This window comes from Haemaphysalis longicornis, unplaced genomic scaffold (assembly GCF_048455015.1).
Source record: "Haemaphysalis longicornis isolate Haplotype H1 unplaced genomic scaffold, Haemaphysalis longicornis Haplotype H1 scaffold_10, whole genome shotgun sequence".
NCBI classification, from domain to species: Eukaryota; Metazoa; Arthropoda; class Arachnida; order Ixodida; family Ixodidae; genus Haemaphysalis; species Haemaphysalis longicornis.
In genome coordinates, this window is record NW_027526204.1 from 113529971 (window position 1) to 113553636 (window position 23666).

Sequence of the window (23666 nt, forward strand, 5' to 3'; positions counted from 1 at the left end):
AATTAGGACACCGCGTCTATCTCGATATAGCGCAACGCAAGCGCAGAAGAACGTAATACGCCACAGTGAGCTCAGGATTTCATGGCTCATGGTTATTGTAGATGTAGGGTATTGCAAGTTTTCTGTTAACGTTTCTGTTCAGTCAGCGTCGCACCAAAAAGTGTGAAGCAAAATCAAAAAAACATTGCTTGCTTACCGTTACATATAAATTGAAGGCTATCTGCTCCGTGACTCGCAGGAAACGTTTACGTCATAGCTCTCTTACTCGAAAGAATAAATGCTACGAAAGCACAGCACTGAGGAAAGTCGTGCCCAGTTTCAATTATCAGCCTACCTCGAGGGCCTTTTCTAGGCCGCATCCGATGCAGGTGGATGCGTCAGTACGTAGGCCTGCTATCTTGTCTAAAAACCCTCGTCGTGTGTTTATATTCACTGGCATGAGCGGGTGAAGCACGGTTGCTTTTGTACTGAAGGTAACTATGGCCAGTCGTTGAGAGCTGTCTTGGATGTCTTTGATGTAGCGGGTTGCGGCCTCTTTCAGGAATTCCAGCCGGTCGTGACTCTGCATGAGTGAAGAGAGAGAGTCAACTTTATTAACACATGGTGCCCCTAGGACCTGAAGGCCAACTACTCCCGTTGAGCCAGCCGTATCTGGATTTGAGCGCGTCAGTCCGCCAGCCACTCCTCGCACTAAGCGAAAGTGGTGAGAGGTACAGACGGGAGAGTGGGATTATTGGCGCAAGCCTTAACTGTGTGCAAAAGAGCAAGAGCAAGTACGTAGGCGAGTCATCAACCAACCGACTAGCATATACATAAGGCTATCATTTTATTAATACATTCGTAACAAACCATCTTTGCAATTGCTTCTTGCATATGAGTAAAATGAGGATAGCTTCCATAACACTAGAAAAGGTTCACGTTGAGCGTCAGCGCACAAGCAGGTAGACATCAAACTATACCGACAGTATTTTACGTCTAAGCGCCGAAAAGTGCTTGTGTGTTGCGCGTATTTTTCTTGCAAAGTTATCATTGGGAGGAAAAATTCGTGTGGGTGTAGAGTCAAGGCCAGAAGATAGTTCAACATGGCCTAACACTGGTGCTGTGCTATTGAACTTTTCGTAACGCAAACTGCCTATACTTGTCTGCCGAGGGTTCTCGCGAAGCTACTCTTCACCCAAAAGGTTTTTTGCGTTCCCTATATCCATTTCATAAAACGGTTGCACTGTAACTTCAGAAAGAGTTGATCTGGTGAACGAGTTAAGGTTGTGTGTTCAAGCTGAAACGCGCGCGAGAAGCGGCACATAGGGGCGAAAATTTTAGATCCAGCAGTCAAGTTCTTTGCGAAGCCGCCCAAGTTTAAATAATAACTATATGAGCACAATTCGCAAAAAAAATCCTCGCCTCCGCACCCATCCCTGTTAAACTAGTTTCACTTTGGATATTCGGTTATGAAGGGGACAGTTTCCCCACACGTCGGAAAATGTTTAGTACATAATTTCTGAGAGAGCACATAGATGTTGTATTCCACCGCAGGTGCCTGTAGTTCGATATTAGGTGCCTTTGATTTTTCTTTCATCCCCTTGTATCGCGACATCTATAGCGGGCATGAAAGGGGCTTTTAATTTAAATAGTTTTGGGCGCCCCAGTAGAAGTATACGCCGCCCTTACTTCATTATCGTACAGTCTTGTCCAGAATAATCATTATCGGTTTGTATTTGCCACGGCTGAAACTCTGCCTGTTCGAAGTTCGAAGAATGGAAATGCGGAATATTTACTAGAGTATATAATTTAGCATTCATGTATATTTTGGCTTTTCCACAGCCAGCTTCATGGTTCCCCCAACTCTTTTTATTTAAATATAGTTTGATACGCACATTGTGAGGTGTGAGTAAACTAATGCTTACCTTCATGCTTCCGGATACATCCAGGACAAGTACGACGCGCTGGGCAAGGTCTTCTTTCTGTTGTTCCTCCTCGAATGTAACTTGAATCTTCTTCGACATATCCGGCCTGGGTAGACTGGGAAGACGAAATTAAAAAACATTGATTGTGGCTGGGTCACTTACACGTTAAATAACACCTCTTTTTCTTTTAAACAACGCGAACAAAATGAGCGGTTGTATGATTTGTTTGAAAACGTAGGGAGTTGCCTGATAAATGTTACGACTCTCCTCGACTGAATGGATTGGCAGTAATGGTTGGAAACAGTTGTTGTTGGTTGTGTCTTGTTACATGTAAAGATGCTAAGCCAGGCGCACTGTGTCCAATCGACGCTTTGGGAAATCAAATGACGCCAACGCCGTTTTCAACATTATTTATGGCATCATGTGCTGCGCCAATTTCCCTTTTCTTTTACATAATTTACTCCCATTGTCTCGTCCAGGGACATAACCCAGCATTATCGCCTTCAGAGACAGACCCTACCTTCGCCTTACCCTGACCTTTCCAGAGAACAACAAACTACCGTACGGCCATACGGTTCATACAATCCGGCTCCTTCTCCCACCCGACGCGTCTTCACTTACTGCACCCGAATCGCTACGTCGCTGAATGTAAAATTTGCTAAGAAGTAGCAACACTCTGCCCCATAATCGGGGTGTGCGATTTTAGCCCTGAGCCCCCTCCTCTCTTTCCGTCAACTACCGAACAAGAGCAATGGGCGATGCTGCTGTCCAGCTTCTCTCTGCCTACCCAGCTTCAGCTGTGGACAGAGCACAGGCGGCGCGGACTGCATATGGGCTCCAGTGAAGAAGGAACCACTGCCCTGGGCCGCACTCTGGTCCGTTCATAAATCTGAAAAGAAGTATTTCCACCTCCTCCTGTCTCTCATCCCGCTCCTCGTCCTCCACCGCCTCCTCTTGCGTCTCGGCCACCGATCTCGTCGCGTCGGTCCGCGGCGGCAGAGACGGAGGAATGAGATCGTCTGACACCGGGTATAGTTTCCTTTTATTTTTAAAGACGAGAGTCTTTCTTGGGCTACTTAAACCCAGAAATTTTGGTCTGTCTGTATGTCTGTGACTCGATTCAGCCACCCGGCCAAAGCAAAGCAATGCCTGCGCAACAGTCTTATATAGTCACAGCTAAATCTTCCCGTCTATGTCCGGTGTAACGTTCATACTTGTCAACATTGTTGAAGAAGAACAAGACATTACGCAAATATGAGACAACAAATCAATACAGAAGTGATATTTGCAGTGTTCCTTTATAAAAAAATCAAACATGCTTGACTTCTGCGAAATTAAATACTTCATCAACTGCAGAAAAAGAATTCACTCCGCCGTCGCCTGCTGTCGCCCGCGCCACTATAGCTTCTGGCGCAATTTTAAGAAATCAACCGGCAAAAGTTACTCAAGGTTCCACTAGATAGGTTCCACGTTCTGCTTGCGACGCACGTGGAGTAGGGAAACGGGGTTCTATAAACGCTGAAGTAGGGCGCCTCGATTAACGCACGTCTTCGCCGTACACCAGCGTTCGCATCGCGACACCCGGTTTGGAGCAGTGGAACGCGGGAAATTTAAAATGATTTAACCAAACCTTTGGCGGCCTTACCTTGGGAGGAGCGCGACGCAAGAGGAACAACATGAGAGGTGAGCGGGAAAGCGAAGGGAGGCATTTACTTCGCAAAAGCCGATAGAGACTATCGTCTTTTGACGACATTTGCAACGAAAGGTGCAGATACGGGGTCAATTTTTTCAAAAAAGTTTCCACTCATGTGCTACACCAATACAACTCAACCAACCACCGTTCATACATAATGCATTGATTTATCCTTACCAAGAATATCTCTTCGAAGTAATAAAGCGTGTGGTTAAGTGCATTTCACTTCTATCTGGATTCGCTATTTGTAGAGCGACGTGAGGTAATTTCAGTGACGTCGCATGGGTAATCATTGTGGGTGCGGTTTACAGCTTTGCTTCGACCAACCACACTCACAGGGTGGATTGGCGACAATTTGTTTTTTGTAAATGAGATTTCTGTACATATTTTGTCGCGCATAAGTTTATTTACCGACGATATTGTTTTATATCTACAGGTTCGGAACGAAGGTGACATTTCTCCCTACATTAGGTTGTAACTCTCAGTCGGACGTCAGCTCGCCACTGATAATATCAAAACTAAACATGACTCCTTCTCGCACTTTATAAAGCTACAAACTGCACAATAAAAGCTTCATGTACCCTTCCTGATAGCGCAGTCACATATCTTCAAAGCAATGCTAACAGCGTACAGAAAATGCCGCGTAATTATAGTCACAATTCAAATGTACGTATAATTCGGCCTGCTGGATTACGTACCGTACTCACGGACGTTCACGTACCTTTTGAAGTCAGCGTTCGCGCTGATCACTTGCCACGTCGACCTCTCTTGGCACAGGGCGTTCTGCTTGTTAGGGGCGAATGGATTATGGTGACGAGGTCCACTGTTCTGGTCACAGAACTGGCTTACCTGACAAAATAGTGAAATAACAAAAAAAAAAAACCAACAGCTTCACAGTGAGTTGCCGTTTTCTGATAGTAAATGGATATCGAATGGTCAGAAACATTGCCTAAGATAAAATAGGAATAAAAATTTTTGCAAGTTACAAACCCGCCCCAAAAGAAGTCGCAGCTTGTACTTGGTCTCCAGTAACCTCGCATCGAGAACTCGCATGGTCTTAATGTTTTAGTAACGACTTAAAATTTTATTATAAAAATAATTTAGCCTTCAATTTTATCCTGACAAAATGGACGGCAAAAAGTTTGTCCTGAGCTGCTTCTGTACCTCATAAGTGGTAGCGGTCAATTTGAGAAAAATTTTTGTTGCTCTCGACTGCTCTTCGCCTTGGGCCCAGTTTAAATGAACACCCAACATTAGAGAAATGCCACGCATCCAAGCAAGACAATTATTTCTTATTCATCTTCCTAACGGCTAAACAAAACGTTTTTCTTCTGTTTCACTGACTGCAAAATTGTTCGTGTGCGAGTTTTGTTCGTCAGGGCTCTGCCTTATCGAAGCGCGCACAGATTACGGACATATAAAAAAACACAGAAGTACTCTCACATTTGCGATGTAGGGCATGAACATAACGGAAGACTCGACGGGTGTCCCTGCAGGTTGGCGCATGGTGACCACGCAGTCCTCCATGAACCGACATTTGTTGTCCATCCTGCATTTTCCGCCTTTTGAAGTTCTAGCCACGAAGCCTATCCTTTCCGAGCAGGCGTTGAGTCTAACCTGAGGAGAGCAGTAGCCAGTTAGGTGTAACAAAGGAAGGAAATGAAAAGATGTGCGTCGTGTAGGAACGCCAATACGCACCACCAAAAATATTTCATGCGCCAACATCTTCTCCCTTCGCGCCCAGATTAGCTTCGTAGGCAAGATTTAATGTTCTATCTACAGCACCAATGGCGCCACCGTTTGCTATCCGCTGGAAACCATAGCACTTGAAGCGTTCATTTTGCAATCGGGGAAATTGGGTACCTCAGGCTTGTGCGCACGTGCGTGTTTCCTCGAGGCAGTTCCCTTTCAGCTCGCTCTTCTGTCAGGAGACATGAACTTGCTTGACCTGGCTTCCACGATAACATTAAAAAGTTCCCGGATGTGCTGGCATTTCGGTCGCTAGTGAAAATGAGAGCTAATAATAATAGTTTAGGGCTATTTCCGGAGTTCTGACTAAACATTTTCGGCAATATTTTATACGCACTTCGTTCCTCCGTCGGCCGCATGAAAAAGATCTACAAGAGCTGCTTCTAACATAATATATTCCCAACTACTTTATTTTGAAATTATTTTGCAATTCCACTAATCAGTTAATAGGTGTACACTTGGGCTTTTTTTATGTCACGGCGGGGTACGCAGTTATTTCACAGTAGAGTTATTCTTCGACTGCTTTTACTTCGCTTAATTTTCTTCGTCTCAATTCAGATCCTTCACAGTCGTCGTGACTTTTTCCCCGTGCTGGTTTTCCCTTCGAATGTCTTTTTCCAGCAATAATTCGCGTATCGCGCATGCGTTTGGTATTCTAATTAAACGACGTGGCTCAGATGTTTTACTCACCATCCCATTGTGGCAATAGGTGAGGGGGTACTTCTTGTCTCCGAGGCTTCCATATTCATCGAACACGCCGTACCGCAAATGGGCCCATTCGTGCACGAACACGTAAGCTGTAAAGTGCGTGATGGCATAAGGTAGTAGTAGCAGTAGAACTTTTATTGTGAGAAGAAAGGGGAAGGGGACAGGGGTGAAAAGTTGAGAGGTAGTTCATGGTTGGGGCCCGACGTCCAGGGCTCCGGATGCAACGGCTCCCACCATGGCTCTCTAGATCAGACATAGCTGATCTTCGAGAAATGAGCTGGTAAGGGCTGCCTCCCATGTCTCTCAATGTCTCGCTTATCCCCAGCTACTAAAATGTTATGGTCGCGGAAAAAGAAATGTGTGGGCTCAAAACTGGAGAGCCGAAGTCATGCGTAAGTTCAAGTTTCCATCGGTAGGCCTTCGACGATAAATACTATGCAGAGGCAAGGAGTCGTCGCAATCTTCCACAGGCTAGTGTAGGTCACGTCATCTGAGGGAGAATTCTCACTCTTGCCATTTTTTTTACGTTACAGGGTGAGCTCTGATTTTGAGCCCTACAAGGAAGCTCTGATTTGGAGCAGAGAGCAGGTACACGTCTGTGTGGCCGCTGTGCTATAGTCCTACTCTCTCTCGCCAAAAAATCGTGTATACTGCAACCGATCGCCTACAACATTTTGAAGCCTTTGCTCGGCAGAATGGTTATAGATGCGTGCAGTCGTTAGGCTAGACAACCACAGAATACACGATCCGAATATTACTGTTCTGCCAGATGAGACAAGTTAAAAACCACCGCAAAATAAGCACCTCGCCAAAAACCGTCGATCATACTTGAGCAAGACATTCTCACTGCGTTGGTTGATTCGTCAAAAGCAATTTCCGCCCTGCTTTCCAGGAAAGAGGCATTCGGCTCTGAAGGAAGTAAACCACGTTCTCGGCAGCAGTGCGAAGAAGCACGAAAGAACCAGACAAAAAAATTTGGCCTTCGTGTCTTGATGCAGTCCAAATTGTTTTTGACGAACTTTGTATTCTTACTGAGTTATTGTTCAGTTGTTTGCAACAAAATGCCTATGAATATCATTTTATTTGTATGGTTTTCCGAAACCAGACAACTCGCATTAAGCCATGCATGAACGCTGCACAAAGGCGCTCGAGCCTTTTAGACCTCAAGTGAATTCCTCTTTGCTAACCTACGGCTCACTTAAATTGACTTTCCACAGCGAAGCTGTTAGCCTCTCGTTGGTTGGAAAATTTTGTGTTGTAAACAAAAATTACAGGGAATATCCAACAGTTCTCGCCGAATACGCCGAGCACATGCATTAAGCTAGGCAGAACCTAGCATTTTGCCGCAAGAGAAGCCCAGCGCAATCTTTCCTTGCAATTAGGCATACAGCACAGAGTTCAGTATTCGTATAAAAAACAAGACAACATTCGAAACCGCGCGGTAGTTCATAAGGCGCCTGTGAGAATTGTGACCCCTTATGTGTTACCGGTCAAGACAAAGTTTGCAGCTGCTCGCGAAAAGGGGGTCGGACATCATTTGAGGGAAGCGCAGATCCTTTGCCGCCAGGGAAGTCGAACGTAAGTGACAAGCCGAGACGACAAGGAACATTTCGTACCCTCCCACATCAGCTGGGACACATCAGCTGGGCGCGGCGTGAGTGAGGCCGGAGATGACAAATGCCTGAGCGAGCCGAAGAGTATCCGTTTCTTTCATGCCTTGGCGTCGGTTGGTGATGCGACGAATCATATGTGTTACCTGATCAGTCGCTTTACTGAGGTTGTCAGCACCTGGGCTCCTGGACTGAGGAACCTCTCTCACATTGTTGCATAATAAAGTTGTCTCTCTCTGTCTTCCAAACCAGCATGTGTTGTGGTCTACAAAAGCTTCGCTGGACATCCACTTTCGCAGGGCGTGATGGCGACCAATTTTTTTTTTTGATAAAAATACGGTTTATCCTCCTTTGGGGCGTCTGCTCAAAAGGGGCGTGATTACGCGTTTACATTGCTTTTGGAATTTTCAGCAAATCGAAACGATCCTCCTATGGGTACTCATGCATCCTATACATCGGTGAAATACGGATGTTGGACGCTGGAACGAAAAAAAAAAAAAACCAAGCAAAGCAGCATGGCTACGTTGCGGTGCAAACATGATTTAGGAAGTCGCTTTTGTTAGTCTGCAATGTTTTCATGCCATGAAACGGAACCTGGGGTCGCTAATACGCTACAGGGGATGACAGATACAGCCACGCGGACGCGGACGTGGTGGTTGCAAGGGACTCCTGCCGTGAACCAGCGAATCGGGGCCACCACGTTCCCACTTCCGCTCCAAGGATGTCAGATCAGGAGTGGGACCCTGTGGCGAAAGCTCACGTCCGGAACGGGTCCTTCTCAAGACAAGCAGGAAGGCTAAGTAGAGCAATTCGTGAACCTTTACCTACGTGATTACTTTGTGAAAGGATCGTAGGGCATGCGTGTGGAACATTCGTTTGTAGACTTACGTCTAACATGGGCACGGAGCTGGTTGTGGCTTTTAAATAGAACTGTTGAGACGGATAACTTTGCTTTTTAAAAGGTTTAATGCTGACAAAATTACGGCGGACCGGGTATTCACACGCGCGTATACATGTTACAAACACGAAGTGAGGGTCAATAACGGCGGGGCAGATGCATGCAGAAACCAAGAAATTGCCGTTAATATCAAACTGTGGCTATGGAGTGAGGCAGTTTTTTCAAAAATTTTTACCACATCTTTCACCAGGTTTTTTTGCAAAACCTTTTAATATGAACGCGGATATGCCGCGATTCCAGCCAGCGCCTGTCCGAAAATGGTGCTATCACACCAAGGGGGAAACAACAGCCGTCCTTGTAGGGTAGTAGCTGCAACAGCCGGTGTATACCAGATGTTAAAGCTAATGATTTCGTTTGAAGCCTGATGTCGTCAACCGGTGTGTGTAGCTTGATACAAAACGAGTTTGACGTTGCTAGGCACCTTCCCATCTTAATAGTAAGGCTGCCCAAACGTTAGGCCTAAGTATACCCCACACAAGGGTGGATGACGATGTTACTGAGTCGCAGCAGTGAAGATAAACGGAACACGCACTGAGAACAACAACTAGTGCAGCGTTCTGCGCCGGACATGATAGAGACAATAAATGCAACCAAGCGAGTGGTTTCAAAACAAAGTGTGACATTCCCATAGCCGTTTTAGCGTTGATTCGGTGCTGAAAGATGCTTTAATTGCCCAGATACCGCTAACAAACGCTGATCAAACGCGAAACAAACAGCGAATGCGGTCGCTGTTGTTACGATAAACCGGAGGGAAGTGAGGCAGCCGGGGCGTAGAATGGTATGACGCGAACCAATGCAACGCTACTACGTACTCAGCGGTTTGGTCGGTTTCGGTCAAACCAGTCGTCAGTCGTGCTTTCCCGAACTCCCGGACGTTGTTTGCAACTCCGGACCACTAAGCGAATTGTTCCTCCATGAAATTTGTGATCAGTATCGACGCTGTGTTGCAGAAAAGCATATTGTCCATTTTAGGGCCAGTGAATGTTGGTACTGAACCAACTGCTCGTGCGCAGCTCGCACGTTTCCACGAAAGCGGTATCACCGCAACAAGTACGGATTGGTAGCGGTATCTAGCGGCAGCCGAGGAGAAACGGAGCGCACGCCAGACGTTTTAACCACCTCCGATGCATGTTGCGCCGTTTAGCCGGTGGCGATGGCACCTGTCTTCACGTTTCGGCTATTTTCTACCTTATTTTTAAAAAGGCTACGCATAAGATTGGCATGTTCATGTTCTCGGTAAGCTAATCCATCAATATAGCTCAACTTGCATTTTGACTTTAGAACACGTTGCAGCCCACTGTTTGGCTTTGAGGTGTTACGTCGTCAACATTCACCCGAAGCTTGACGTACAATGAGCATGACGTTGGTTGGGCCGTCGTTAGGCCTAAAGTGTTCATTACGAAAGGCTAAGGCTCAACATAGGCCTATCAATTATGGGTGGCTGGTTGGGGCGCTTATTTTTGGTGACGGAGGGAAGGAGATACACAAGTAAGCGAGGATGAACGTGCTTTCGTCTCCACTTTGTAAGATGAACGTATTGCCGGTGACCCCTGCCACTCTTTTGTAATCAAAGAGCGTCTACGATATGAAAGAGAACTTAGCAAAAAAAGCAAATAGAAGCACTCTTAAAAAGATTACTTCGATCCACAAGCTAAAAAAGGTGAAAAACCATGTTGCACGTGTTGAATTCAAACAAAAGCATAAAAGCCACAAACCGCGGGAAATTCGAACTTGCCTGGGTTCAGCGTCTTCCGTGCCGTAGCATTTTGTGTCAGGGCCAAGAATCCTGGTGTGAGTTGGATAAAATCTCCTGGGTGGCCGCAAGGCTTCGGTTGCTGGGTGAACGGCATGTCGCCGCGTGCTTTGGTGGGAACCTCGACGCGCACGTCGCTCTTCTCGAACGAACTCTGGGACAGTGGCCGTGCACTGGATCTCTTGGGCCACGTGTTGGGTAGTTCGATGATCACTTGCTTAAAATACACGCGCCCGTTTGTTGCCCGATGAAGGAACTCACTTGAAGACCCGAACAGTTCCTGCACGTTTTAGAAAGATTCGAAAAGTAGAGCACGATAATCACGTGCCTCGATTTCCGGTGCGCTACGCGAAAGCAGATTTGAAGTAGGGTAACTTGGAGCATGTCAGGGTAGAACAGCGCTAACACAGCGCTAACAAGAGTCTGTCGTCTTTTTGTGTGCCCCGTTATACCGCTGTTCCATCTTGATATCTACACGAAAGCCTTTTGGCAGCCCGAACAAAACCAGAATTGAGACAAAGTCGCCTACTTGCCAGCTAATAAAGCCTGCATTCTGAACGCTATCAGAATATCAAAAATAAGGCATGGGGCTAAATTCAAAGCTTTGGAGGCGTGATTGACTAAATGTGTCACTTCTCATCCGCACTGTACTGGAAGGATAAAAACTACCGGGACATCACAGAATCTCCGCCTTTTGTTTAATCTACACCCGTCGCTTGGCGGTTGCAACCTGCCTTTATTTCGTTATGTAATTTTTGGTGTGTAAGTGGATTGCGAGGCGTAGTAGAACTGGCGCGAAGCTGCTTTGTGAGCCCGCGCAGAGCTGCCGAATATTTTCAAGCTTTACCGATGCACTGGTCTCATTTCCGGTACTACTTTTGGAAGAATACTTGACGTGCTGCAACATGCAAAGACGGATTACCAGAGGGAGGCACCAAAAACATATGGCGCGTGTTCTGCTCTATTGCATGTTCTTAATCCCAGTGAATTGGACTTATGGTTAAGGCCCCATATCCCCAGCTTGTCTCTACCCACGTATCGCCAGCGTTTAGGGTAGTTCAACTCTTACTCAGTGTTCATTATTTCATATTACATTGCTTTATTCTGGGCGGTAAATTTTGACGATTGTTGTACCTATCTAAATATGGGATGCATTGCCTTTTCCAGTTCCATTATGGGTGCGTATGCACGGATGTTCCCCATCGCTCAACGCGCCCACACGTCTAACGCTCGCAACGCCACACGAGTCACGCGGCGTCATATACAGACAAAGCTCGAAATGTGGTCTTTGCATCACACGAGTTCCTCGCAGAATGCGAGTACTGTGCTCACCTTGACATTTTCAACGGTAGTCTCATCGTAAGGAATGTCCTTGCTGATGGAGACCTTGATGTCTTTGTAGCCACCATCTCTGAGGTCGATTTGTACGGATGACGCAGTGGATATAAAACAGAGCAACGCACTCGCGACGACCAGCATCCTTCCCATTGCGCTCCAGCTGGGAGGAGACGAGGAGGCCGTGAGCTGCTTGATGTTGTGGCGCCAGAACCATGTAAAGGAAGCCAGAAAAGTTCACAACCAGAATAATCAGACGACGCTAAAAGTAGAATTAGGTGCATAATTTTGAATCCTGCTGACTGTTCGGTTAGTAGTTATGCCTATTACTCAGGTAGTGCAACAATTTAAAATTTATTCAACTGGGACGGCGATGTAAGGAAGCGATCAAGGAAATCAATCGGCTTGTACATATGGGTATAAATTACCCATGTATGAAGAAATATGGGGTTGTTATTTCTCTGCAGTAATAGGAACTAATTTTTGTTGTATTTAGAGTCCGAACAGAAAGGTAATAGTCTATATTAAAGCAACGCTCGGTGAGATGCTGATTTTTCCAAGCAGACTAAGCAGCACTAAAACGCTTTTTATCACTGTTTACATTAACACTGTCATCCTAATTATGCAAGACGTTATTACTGCTCATTACTTCATTGCTTCGTGTAACGCTAGTTTTAAGAAAAGAGTAATAGTCCATACATGTGCAAACATTTCAAAAATCGTTTATAAATGATCCATAGCTCCGTACTCACGCATTGCACCGGTGTTATTGGGGTTTACTAGTGATTATCTTCAACACGTCCCTATTACAAAAGGTATCTACATGGCTCATACAATCTGTCGTCTAATAACAGCCTTTGTATAAAAATTGCAGATAAAATTTGTGAAATAACATTTTAATCTATACAATATTTCCTTCTTTGAAAGGAGAATCGGTAGATATCCATTTTTGTAAAAGACATTTTGTGGTGTCACTGCTCGGTGGATTTACGTGATACGACTAGACAGTGGTGTAGCTTCGGGGGAAGGAACACTCGCAAAATCCTCATTGATTTTTTCTTCACGTGTTTTTAATGCGTGCGGTATGTGCGCTATTACATGTCGCAACGCATAAAGGCTCTCGTGGGGAAACGTAAGCCTTAAATGAAAATGTTTCTCCTTTCTCGTCTATTTCTTTTTGTTATACGTAAAATGAACGGGTTATAATTAACTATTCGTGAAAATCTCTGTGAATATATTTCTGTTATTAATACACTTATAAAGTTAAGCCTACGATGCGGACCAATAGAGACGCGTACAGGTGCAATCAAAAGTAGACACAGCACGGATTCATGAAATTAACATGTTTATTCTACTATGCCTAAATTGCTTACCAGAAGGAGGGACTCTGATAAAAAGTCCCTTCAACGCTGCTGGCTAGGGACACGGCAGGAAAACTCTCCTGAATTTTTCAACCCGTGCTTGGTTTACTATTGAATACACTTGTGCGTCTGGAGTACACATCGGATGGTAGTCGCATCAATTAAAAACATGCAAAAGCTCTTCAGTGTGCAATTAAGTAAAAAAGAACAAACAGAAAGGCGCAGCAGTTGAATTTATCTGATGTTTTACTGTAGCAACGATTAGCGCATTTGGGTCATACTCTGGTTAACCGTGCGTATATCCCACATGAGCTGAAATGTGTTTTGAGCCGTGCATTTGCTGGCTCCACCAGCGGCCATTTTGTGGTCACTCCTGTTGACAAACGATGGCGGTCGCTTTTCGCGTTTCACGAGGCATAATTTCAGTTAAAGAAATTGACATTTATATCGTAAATCGCAATTCTTCATGCAAAACCAATTAGTAAAGTGTTTTGATGCGCATGCTTTTGAATCTTAAACCCACGACGCTGGAGCGGGTTCAACCACTGATCCTGCCTTTACCAATTTGTGTCCACCTCACGCTTTCATCGGAGGTTGTTACGTCACCGACCATTGTCAGAATACCCTTAGTTTTGCTCTTTCCACTCTAAGAGATACCCACCGCCCTCAAAATCCGCTTTCGAACAGAATTGTTTTCTGACAGCATTGCTAGCACAAAATGAACTTTTATTTACTCGTGGGCAGATGAGCAGTCTTTTTTCCGTAAAATAATCAGTAATGACTTATCAACTTGAGTTATGATAAATAGTACCCTCTGAAATAAATGGGCTTCGGCGCTGAGCTTTTTTCCAACACCGAGTTCACGCTAAAGCTTATGCATAAAACGCACCCTGTAGTGAAAGAGCAAATTGCATCTGTTTATTGTTTCTTCAAAAGTGCTGCAACAGTCACACAATAATGTTCTTTTTTCCGCGGGAAAACAAGAACTAACTTGAAAACATCACCATACAAGCCGATAATATTGTTAAAGAATACCGCGTTTCTTCTTTAAACACTTTCCTAAACAAAAACGCTAATTATAGCATTCTTAAAATACGCTACTGCAGTAAATGTTTAATTAAAACAGCGACATATCCAACGCTTTCGATTCTTAGCTTCCACCGGCAACCACTGTACTAGCCGCGTAACGCCTGCCTAAACAACAAAACGGGCCACTGTGTGTTTTCTATTTTCCAACAAAGTGCGTCAAAGTGCAGGCTACGATTTCTTATCTCAGGACTACCTCTCCGGATAAATACTGCCAGCCTTGGTAGTGCCAGTTAACTTAAAGAAATGTGCGATCTATTGTGATGTGTTTTACCTGTTAACCTGATGTCCAGAAGTGGAACTTTTCCAGAATAGCTTGAACGCAATGAAATAATACTGCTTCTGAAAAAAAAAAGCTGATAAAAGCAGGGGAAGCTATCTCTCGATCACGTTTAATCTTGCGAGTGTTCGATGAGGGATAAAAACCTATTGGCGCAGTTCAGTTCGAAACATGTTCCTAAATTTAATTCCACAGCCCGAAGCTGTTTGGTTTTTGTTCTTGATAACCTAAGAACATTGTCTATTGACTCTCACAAAAAGACTTCGAAAGAAAAGCTATGGCGAAAAATGATGATTTATTTTTATTCAAACCAAAGGAAGGCCTTACAAGACCATCCTGGGCTTTACCAAGGCGATTGTCCAAGGAGATTGTCTGATAACTTTGGAAACGCCGTATTTTGTTTTAAACTATCGAATCATTGAACCTTTCTAATCTCAATAAACCACGCTGTGCGCCTTGAATTGAAACCTTTTCTTACTACCTAGAACACTTTCGAACTAAGCTAAACAACGTTTACACTTCAGTGTCCTTTGACATTAGGATGAGTTACGTCATCGCAATAACTCCGCATCTCTGCCCCCCCCTCCTGGCTTAAGGCTAGAATTGTTAAGTTTGAGCGAACTATATACAAAACCTGCATCGCCTTTGCACACTAAGAACACTGTTTTCTGTTTACCGATTTTACCCTCCACATTTACCGACTTTTTCCCCCAGAAACGCTAACGTTCCTCCAACCAAACCCTCTTTTCCCTTAATTGGGAAACGTATTTCATATTTCATTTTTACGGATAATATTCCGCTTTGTTTCTTATTGATGAAGTAAAGAAATATTCCATCTTACATTTCATTTTTATTTGTATGGGCGCGTTCAAAAATCTTGTGTTTATTATCTTGTTTGTGCAATATGTTTTCTAAATAAACTTGAGACAACATCTTTTGAAATTGTTTAATGTGAAATGCTTTCAATGTTTTCTGGTTTCGCTCATTGGTTTGATAAACATGCGTTTGCATCAATCCGTTAAGATAGCTCCTTTTAGTTACATTTTTTGTATCCATTCAGCACTACTGCGTTCCCCTCCTCCCCGGTACTGCTTCACTGCGGTACTACTTTCTGCGATACCCCACCCCCATTTTTACTCTGAAGCAGTAAATATCATTTGGTTGCTTTGTTGAGGAATTTAAAAATTGATTAATTGCTAAATACGTTCATAAATGTCTTGTGAATTTTCAGACGTGAATTTATTTCCAAATAAGCTTTCTGAAGTCGACAGCCGCGGTGTTAAGCACTTCATGAAACTGGCCTTGAGATATTATCGACTTTGAAAAATTCTCGGAAATCAAATTATACAATAAGGTTTAAAGTTCTTCAGCCACTTTCTACAGGGCCTCTTTGAAAAGAGGCAGATGGCACTCAGCGCTCCAGTATATTTATTTAAACATCCTAAGGGCCATTGTGGGTATTACATAGGGAGAGATTGTGGGGGGTTACAATCGAAATACAGCACATTTTTGTAGAAGAACATAACGGCACAGATGCTGTACATAAGTATAACATGAAGAACATGAAGTACATGCCAAGGAATAACGTTAACATTCAAGGGAAACGCACAGGCGAATAAGGCTTAAAAATAACACATAGAAAACACCGTCAGTCCACTTCACGGTAGCAGGAAAAAAAAACTATATACTTCCTTATACATAGGCTAAACATCTCCCATTAAAACAGATAATTGTGGCAAAAGCTACCTAATTTTCCCGTCTTGTCTAGAGGGATCATCAGGAAGCGGATGGTTTGGTCTGGTTCCAGACGCAAAGCAAGGCAGCGGCCATCTCACCTTTTCTGGCAGTTTGTTATCCCCTTCAGGGCTGTTGTTGTGCGCGAACCCCAGCCGTTCAGTGCACTCTATCAGTTTAGTGCATCGCCTAAATACTCTTCTCGAACGGACCAAAGCTTGATAAAGACCGCTGTTCAGAACCCTTTCGTTTCGGCTTTATTCCTGTTAGTCTTGCTCGTTGATAAGCTGTTTGGATAATGTACCCCATTGTCGCTTTCAGAAGGCATTGTGGAGTTATTGCGGCCGACCTGACTAATAGGCGCCGAGGCGTGGTATCTGATATAGCGCCAGAAAAACAATTTCGACGAGTTTTGTCAGCAGAGCAGTCGGCATCCGTTCGACAATTTCAGCATACCGCCGATTTGTCACCTAGTACTCTGATGCATTTTGGTCGAGGTTCACGGCATTAACCATCAAGGTAGGAATTGAGGATGCGTTTATAACAAACTTCAAATTAAACAACGACGCCCCTGATATCCCTACGCGCACGTACCATACGCTGCTTTGCAAGCTAATTGCGCTCAGGTCTGCCCACGGTACATACGTACTGGACGTACCCCGAAATTACCGTAGAACACCGTGCATTTTTTAAATCTTCTGGCAATACGTAACGGACCACCAAGTACCATTTCATGGTCTCTAGGATACCACGGGCTGCCACCAGCGCCCTTACGAATATCTTCCAAATTATTTCTGTCTACAGCGAACATGACTTATATGCTCGAAAAATAACCCACACCAATTCAACCGCTACAATAGAAAACATGGCCCGCGCTGGAACTCAAAATCAAAATAATGTCTTCGTATTCATTACTCACCAGCAATACTTATGTATCCTGGATTGCTTATTTCTTCTATTTATACAAAGAACTGGTATATACATGAAGCCCGAATAGAGCGACTGTATTTTTATCAATTCATTCTCGATGATTTCGATTCTTGAATTTGTTGTCACCCCGGACCACAACCACCCGTACCTGAGAATCATACTTCCGGTACGTGTAATTGTTTTCCGCGGTGAGAGTAATAGCGCGAGTAATAACAACTACGGGTAATAACAAACACCTAGTAACAATTGATATGATGACGATACGCTGATAACGACAAGGGAATACGAGATAATGAACAGCGTCAGCAATGTGTCCCATGAAGTAAGGACGGGACGGTTTATTAGTTTCGTCGTAAGCGCCGCAGGAGTTACGGTTTCGCCGCGAATCACAGAGAATGGCGCAAAATTAGCAATAGGGAAGTGTCCTGCCGGACATACCTAGGCAACCATCCCGCACTCGCCCATATTTACCTAGATAAAGGCTTTTAATTTGGACAGACCATGCATCCTGTCCCTTACTTCTATATTTTGCAGTATAGCAGATTGTTTTTTGGATGACCAAAAAGCTACACAATTTATTTGAGCGCGCCAATTTCGAGGAAAACAGAAACGGAGGTTGCCGGGGGAAAATCCAAAGCGCTGACTCTGCTGCAACGGTTGAGAGGTTATGAAATACATTAATGTTGTGTGTGATCGTACGTTGGCCCACACACTGGATCGGCTAAGCCCTTCTACCGACAAAAACTTCGACATTCACTCTTAAGTCGATAAGTGTAGTCTACGTCCAGGGCTGAAGTGTTAGCAGGCGTTAGAAGGATGCAATGGGTGCACGCGAGAAATTTTTAAAGCGTACGTGATCTTCAGGGAAGGCTCCACTCCTGTGACACTCTGAGTGGCGAAGTGGCGTTGCTTGACAAGACTCTCTGGTGTGACGTTTAGTGTTTTTGGCTGCGCTGGCCTTTGCTGTGTTTGTTTATGGGAATGCTGATTGCACATGCCTAGCGTCACAGGCACTGTTCCACGTAACGCGTTTTCCTTCATTTCTTACCCCAGGGTTTCGCGCATGCGTACAAGGCATTTTTGTTCATACGGGTTTCTTCACAAAACAAAAACCAATTGCTAGTCTGCGCCTTCTGTGCCCACTCACCCTTTGTTGTCCTCTTCTCTCGCGCAGCTTTTTTATTTTTCGCTAAGCGATGATTCAAAATTACAGAATCGTCGCAGCGGTGGTTGAGGTTTTATCAAGCAATATAGCGGTCGAGGACGCCCCAGTAGCGTCGTGAGCCTTCGTCCAGGACAGGAATGTTTCAACTCCGTGAAAAAATAGCGTTTTATTTAAATTATTGTATTTTATTAACACTATTAAGCTCCAAAACATTGCATAAATACTTGAGAATAGCAGATGGCATTGACGAATGAACATCGGTCACTCAAACAGGTACACAACGTGGCACGCTATGCCCTTGTTTCTTGTTGTCTTTGTGCGCGGTTCGTAAAAATAAGGTAGATACCGCGCTTATTTGCACTTTTTTTTATAGACACTGTGATTACGATTAGAGCTATGGCAACTGCTGCCGCAACGACAATTAGGATCCAAGCCCATAAGGGCAGGACCACTTTAGACGACTGACCATCTCTTTGTGCTGCGATGACCGCTTCCTTCGTGGTAGCTTCTGTGGTACTAGCGTAATTTGTAGTGACCGACGTTGTGGTCGTAGTAGCCGCTGGTGTGGTCGTAGTGGCCACTGTTGTGGTCGTAGTGCCCGGGGTGGTTGTCGTAGTAGCCGCTGGTGTCGTCGTAGTGGACATTGTGGTCGTAGTCGCCGGGGTTGTAGTCGTAGTAGCCACAGTAGTTGTAACGGGCGGAGGCGTGTAGGAGGCAACGGCAATATTTGAAGTGTCGGAACTCAGGCCGTCACTGTTTGTAACACGAGCGGCAATGTAGACACTCCAGTTGGATTCGCCGTCGCTTCGAGGTGTGGCGAAGATGGCAGGAAGAGCGACCGTTACGACGTGCCTGGTGCCTGACGGTAGCGGGTCGAGACTTCCGAATACAACATTGGCGTTGGTAATTTCTGTCTGGTTGTCAAAGCTTGACTTCAGCGTTGTGTATTCCTTACTTGCACGAAACTTGATAGCAGAAACTATAATGAAAATAAAAACTGTAGTGAGACATTGCTTCTCATAAACCTGAAAAAATTTGTCCTGGGACGTTGTTATTTTCGATTTCCGAAGGGTAACTATTCTATTGGTAACAAAAAATTCCACGTTAGGATGCCACTGATGAATAGGATTACAGGTAAAAAATCACACCACAACAAAGTGTTACTTTAATTATTGACGAATAATCACTCCAGAACATAATTTGCGAAGGTACACCTGGTTTGCTTAATTTGCCGGATATACTTAATAGTCTTGAATAGCGACAATACAGACAACTTCAGGAAATATTTGTCTCTGACTTCTTCCGGTTAATTCTGCGCCACCAGAGTTCCGGCGAAGTGTTGATTACTCAAAGCTATCACGCAGGTCAATAACACGCCGAAACACTAAACTGTGTTACCCGGCTTTTCAATTTGTTACGTGGAGCACTAGAATGTGTAGTACCGATCAGCTATAGTAATGAGACCAATGTGTACTACTCTTGTATTTGTAGAAGACAAGAAGCTTACTTTCAGTGCATGTCACAGAGCCTTACGTCCATTACATTCATCTGCAGCCCTGTTTTGTTTTCTTAGTGCCTACCCAGCTTCAACGTGTTAGACCATAATTTTGCATGTCTATTCTTTTTATCCCCAAAAAATACCTTCCTTTCATTAATTGGTTTGCACAACAGCAAACATTTACATAAAATAACACGCTCTATAAACAACATATAAAGCTACGAAAAAGTACGGTGCGACGTCGGGTTTTAAAAATTTTCATATGAACACTGCTTACGAAAACGGTGTGAACGTCACAAGGTTACCTTGTTGCCTTACTAATAGCAACTATTAAGAGTTAATTCTCACCGAGTAGCAAGAAAGTTGCTACTTTAGACGTTTCTTATCAATTGAAAAGTCTATTAATGGTTTGTAACTGTTAGCACGGTTGCCTTCGCACAAGTCCTAAGTTTACACCGAGAAGTCGCGCCACAGTAGTACATCATATGTTTAGATTTTGACTGTTCAAGTAAAGGCGCAGCAGAAAGGTACTAAGTCTTGATTCGTGGTTCTTCATATAATTCAGGTTATTTGGTTCTACCTCGCCGTACCATTGCCGTTTGAATGACAGGACTAAAGCTCTCAGTACGTCCGCAAAAGTAAGCTGCTTGACCGAAATAGGTCTATCGTGTTTTTGTTTGCCTCTTTATGTGCCGTCATGGAAATCAAAACGCAAATAAAAAAGTATGAACGAGGACACAATTAGAGAGATTTCTTTCCATGCAAGTCAACTTGACGCGTATCTTAATTGCAGTGACGAAGTGGGAAAAACCGGCTTTCCAAATGTACCAATGTTGCGGCATTATGGGACCTCCACGAGGACTTTTTTTAATTCTGGGCGTTCTCGTTCATATTTTCCTCTATCCGCCACGCTGGCTCAGCGGCTAAGGCGTTGTGGTACTGAGCACTAGGAAGCGGGGTCGATTCCCGGCCGCAACGGCTGCTTTTCTGATGTAGGGGAAAAGCGAACATGTCCGTGTTTTCAAGATCTCGGCGCACATTGAAGATCTCCAGGCGGTCAAAATATATCCGGAGCACTCCACTACGGCACGCCTCATCACCTATGAAGCGTCGGCGCGGTAAGCCCCACACAATCAATCAATCAATCAATCAATCAATCAATCAATCAATCAATCAATCAATCAATCAATCAATCAATCAATCAATCAATCAATCAATCAATCAATCGATCGATCAATTAATCAAACAATCGATCAATCAATCGATTCATCGATTGATCAAGCAATCAATCAATAGTTGCTTGTTCGCATTTCATTCATCCGTGACGTACGTGCCTGCGAGTCAGTGTGACGATTCCGCCTTGATTTGGTAGGAATAAACTTTACTGCTTTACGACGCGTCTGCTTCATACTCTCTGCCGCAGGAGTCTGGGACTGAGGCCTTCTACCGCTTTCGAGAGCGAACATTCTCTCTCTTGAATCAAACGAAGTTTTACCTCCACCACCACTGGAAAGGTTGCGCGATTTTTCAGAGACAGGGCCATATGGTTATGTAATGTTTGTTTAGGCAAAATTTGCTTATTACTGCTTTACAAACACGTATTTGGACGCGTTTCTTCGGCGCTCACCTTTTCCCGCAGTCAAGTGCGCTCCTGGCCAGGTCCAGGTGAGTTGGACGAGGAGGGTCCCATTACTTCCCGGTTGCACGTCAGTTACGGTAAGATCTCTGATTTCCCCGGGAGGCACCTGGTTTTCTACAATATCCTCAGTAACCTGGAAGGACCCTCCGGAAGCCACCCTTTGGAAATCATCTACGGGCTGCGACACTCCAGGCGTGGTACTGTTTGTGTCTTCGGTGGTTGTGTTGACAATGATGAAGTCATCCATGGGATACGCAGAAGCAGCATCAAGGCTGGCCTCTGGAAATGTTTTAAAAACACTGGTTGAAGGGCAAAAAAGAACAGCCTGAAGTGCTTACAGGTTGAACCAAGAGGTTACTCAAAAAACCAAAAATAAAAAAATACCTTTTTCCCGTGGGCTTATATGCCTAGCGAAAACATGTCTTGTTTTAGAAATTTTACTGATAAAATAACTCTTTTCCGCTTATTTTTGATAAAGTTATGACCCCTTTCCTCCGGAAACAAGGGTGCACACACCGCCTGACCTCAGGGGAAACAAAAACGACCAAAATCGAAACAGAAAAGCTGCAAAACGAAAATGAAAAAAGCTTCCGCCAAAATCAAAATGCAATAACAGAAACTGGAGCGCAAACCCATCAATCGACCAGAACGAAACCCTCAAATTTGCTTAGCGTTACCCGAACGCAAATGTTTGGTATACGTTATTGCGGATTTTTCTCCTGCCATAGTCGGGACTCGGGAACGCTTACGTCCTTCAGTGGCGTCCCACTTTTCCGCCGGGTGAGCCGCGCGCGGCGTACCCACGCCGCGCTAGAAAGTGAACTTCCCGGCGAAATCGAGCGGCCACAATTGCTATGTGGCGTGATTCCAGCTACGACGACGACGTTGTTCTAACCTCCAAAAGGGGCTGACTCAACAATGTATTCCTGGCCAATCCTCCCGAGTGTTCTCATTTTAGGGGCGAAGCTCCTAAAGCCGTGGGTCTGTCCATCCCTTGTGTCTCGTGGTACGTGACCGCCTAGTTCGATGACTCACTCGCAGGTGGCGCTACGTGACCGCCTAGTTCGATGACTCACTCGCAGGTGGCGCTACGTGACCACCTAGTTCGATGACTCACTCGCAGGTGGCGCTGATGTGAGTGACGTCATGATGACGTCACTCGCACGTGACTGACACTATAAAAGGCAATCGCTGTTGACGCGCTTCCTCTTTCGCAACGAGTCACCGGATAGAGGAGGTGGTTGTTGACAAGGCTGCGGAGCGGAGGGCGCGCAGGGCGGCGGCAGCGCGCGCTCGATGACAGGATCCCGCCGTGCGCGAAAGAGAGGCCGAAGCATCTCGTCTAGAAAGTCACGCTGAAACCGCGCGTCGGCAGCTTCGGGATGAGCTCGCTTGATGCGTTTTGCAGCCGCCTCGCGAGCTCTCACTGCATCGGGGTTTGCCTGCCGATACGAGCGCTTGCTTGCAGCCTCACGAACCCTAGAACAACAACAACAAACGAACAAGAACAAAATAAAAGTTGATTTGTACAATGTACGCACACAGTCTTACGTCTTTCTTAATGATGTAATGGGCGAACTTTCACGGGAGAGTTACGGTTACCGATGATCTCCCCCTCTCGAGCTTCGCCCCACTTATCATCATTCATTCTGTGGATATGGCCTGATTTTTTTGTGTTGGCATTTCATCTATCCATGACTGTACTTTTACACGTCCATTGAGGGGGAGGAGGGATAAACGTGTCTCTAAAGCAGTCAGCCGTGGGGAAGAGTCCTCATTCCAGGACCCCTTGAGTCCGTCTTGCTTCTTGGGGTCTCTGTACCAACCAAAGCTGGTTGACAGGGTCCGAGCTGGACAGTGCTCTCTCTCAGTAATCAGGGGAGGGGAAGGGCGGTAGGTGGGGGTTCTTATCACAGCCCCACATGACGTAGCAGTGGGCGCCCGGAGGCTCGCAGAAGCGGCTTTGCGAGGAGTGCAGTATGGTTCCTAGACATATCCATAAGTGCAGGGTGGGGGCCAGTATGTGGACTCTAGTGGGTGGGGAAATTGTTTGTTTGGATGCCTCGGAGGTGGCACTCTTGTTATTTAGTGAGAGTTTTGTGCGCATGAGGATGTAGTGCTTGTTCCAGACGGTAACGATGGGACGCTAGGGTCACCTACTCCGTCCCCTCTGCCTTGCTCTACAAGACCGAAAAGGACAAGGCGGAAGCAATGATACGCAAGGCGTACAAACTAGCGACTACCTGTTATTACCCCGACGCAG

The 23666-nt window shown here is 45.0% G+C and overlaps 2 protein-coding genes across 4 annotated transcripts in view; both read right to left on the reverse strand.

The window, feature by feature from the left end:
• LOC144159144 (calcium-activated chloride channel regulator 1-like) overlaps positions 1-16365 on the reverse strand; it is a 49581-nt gene extending 33216 nt beyond the window's left edge. Inside the window, exons 1-8 of one of the 3 annotated variants that reach the window (XM_077690449.1) lie at positions 16273-16365; positions 11708-11899; positions 10358-10655; positions 6037-6143; positions 5041-5214; positions 4319-4446; positions 1905-2019; positions 335-562 (exon numbers count right to left, since the gene is read on the reverse strand). In XM_077690449.1, the coding sequence (XP_077546575.1) occupies positions 335-562; positions 1905-2019; positions 4319-4446; positions 5041-5214; positions 6037-6143; positions 10358-10655; positions 11708-11863 (1206 nt within the window). In that variant the 5' untranslated portion in view covers positions 11864-11899; positions 16273-16365. Of the gene's footprint in view, positions 1-334; positions 563-1874; positions 2020-4318; positions 4447-5040; positions 5215-6036; positions 6144-10357; positions 10656-11707; positions 11903-16272 lie in introns of all 3 variants that reach the window. The other 2 variants (XM_077690447.1, XM_077690448.1) reach the window with 2 other exon arrangements.
• Positions 16366-18424: 2059 nt separating this feature from the next.
• LOC144157910 (calcium-activated chloride channel regulator 1-like) overlaps positions 18425-23666 on the reverse strand; it is a 44616-nt gene continuing 39374 nt past the window's right edge. Inside the window, exons 13-14 of the mRNA XM_077688626.1 lie at positions 21392-21682; positions 18425-19245 (exon numbers count right to left, since the gene is read on the reverse strand). Coding sequence (XP_077544752.1) covers positions 18557-19245; positions 21392-21682 — 980 coding nt within the window. The 3' untranslated portion in view covers positions 18425-18556. The remainder of the gene's footprint in view (positions 19246-21391; positions 21683-23666) is intronic.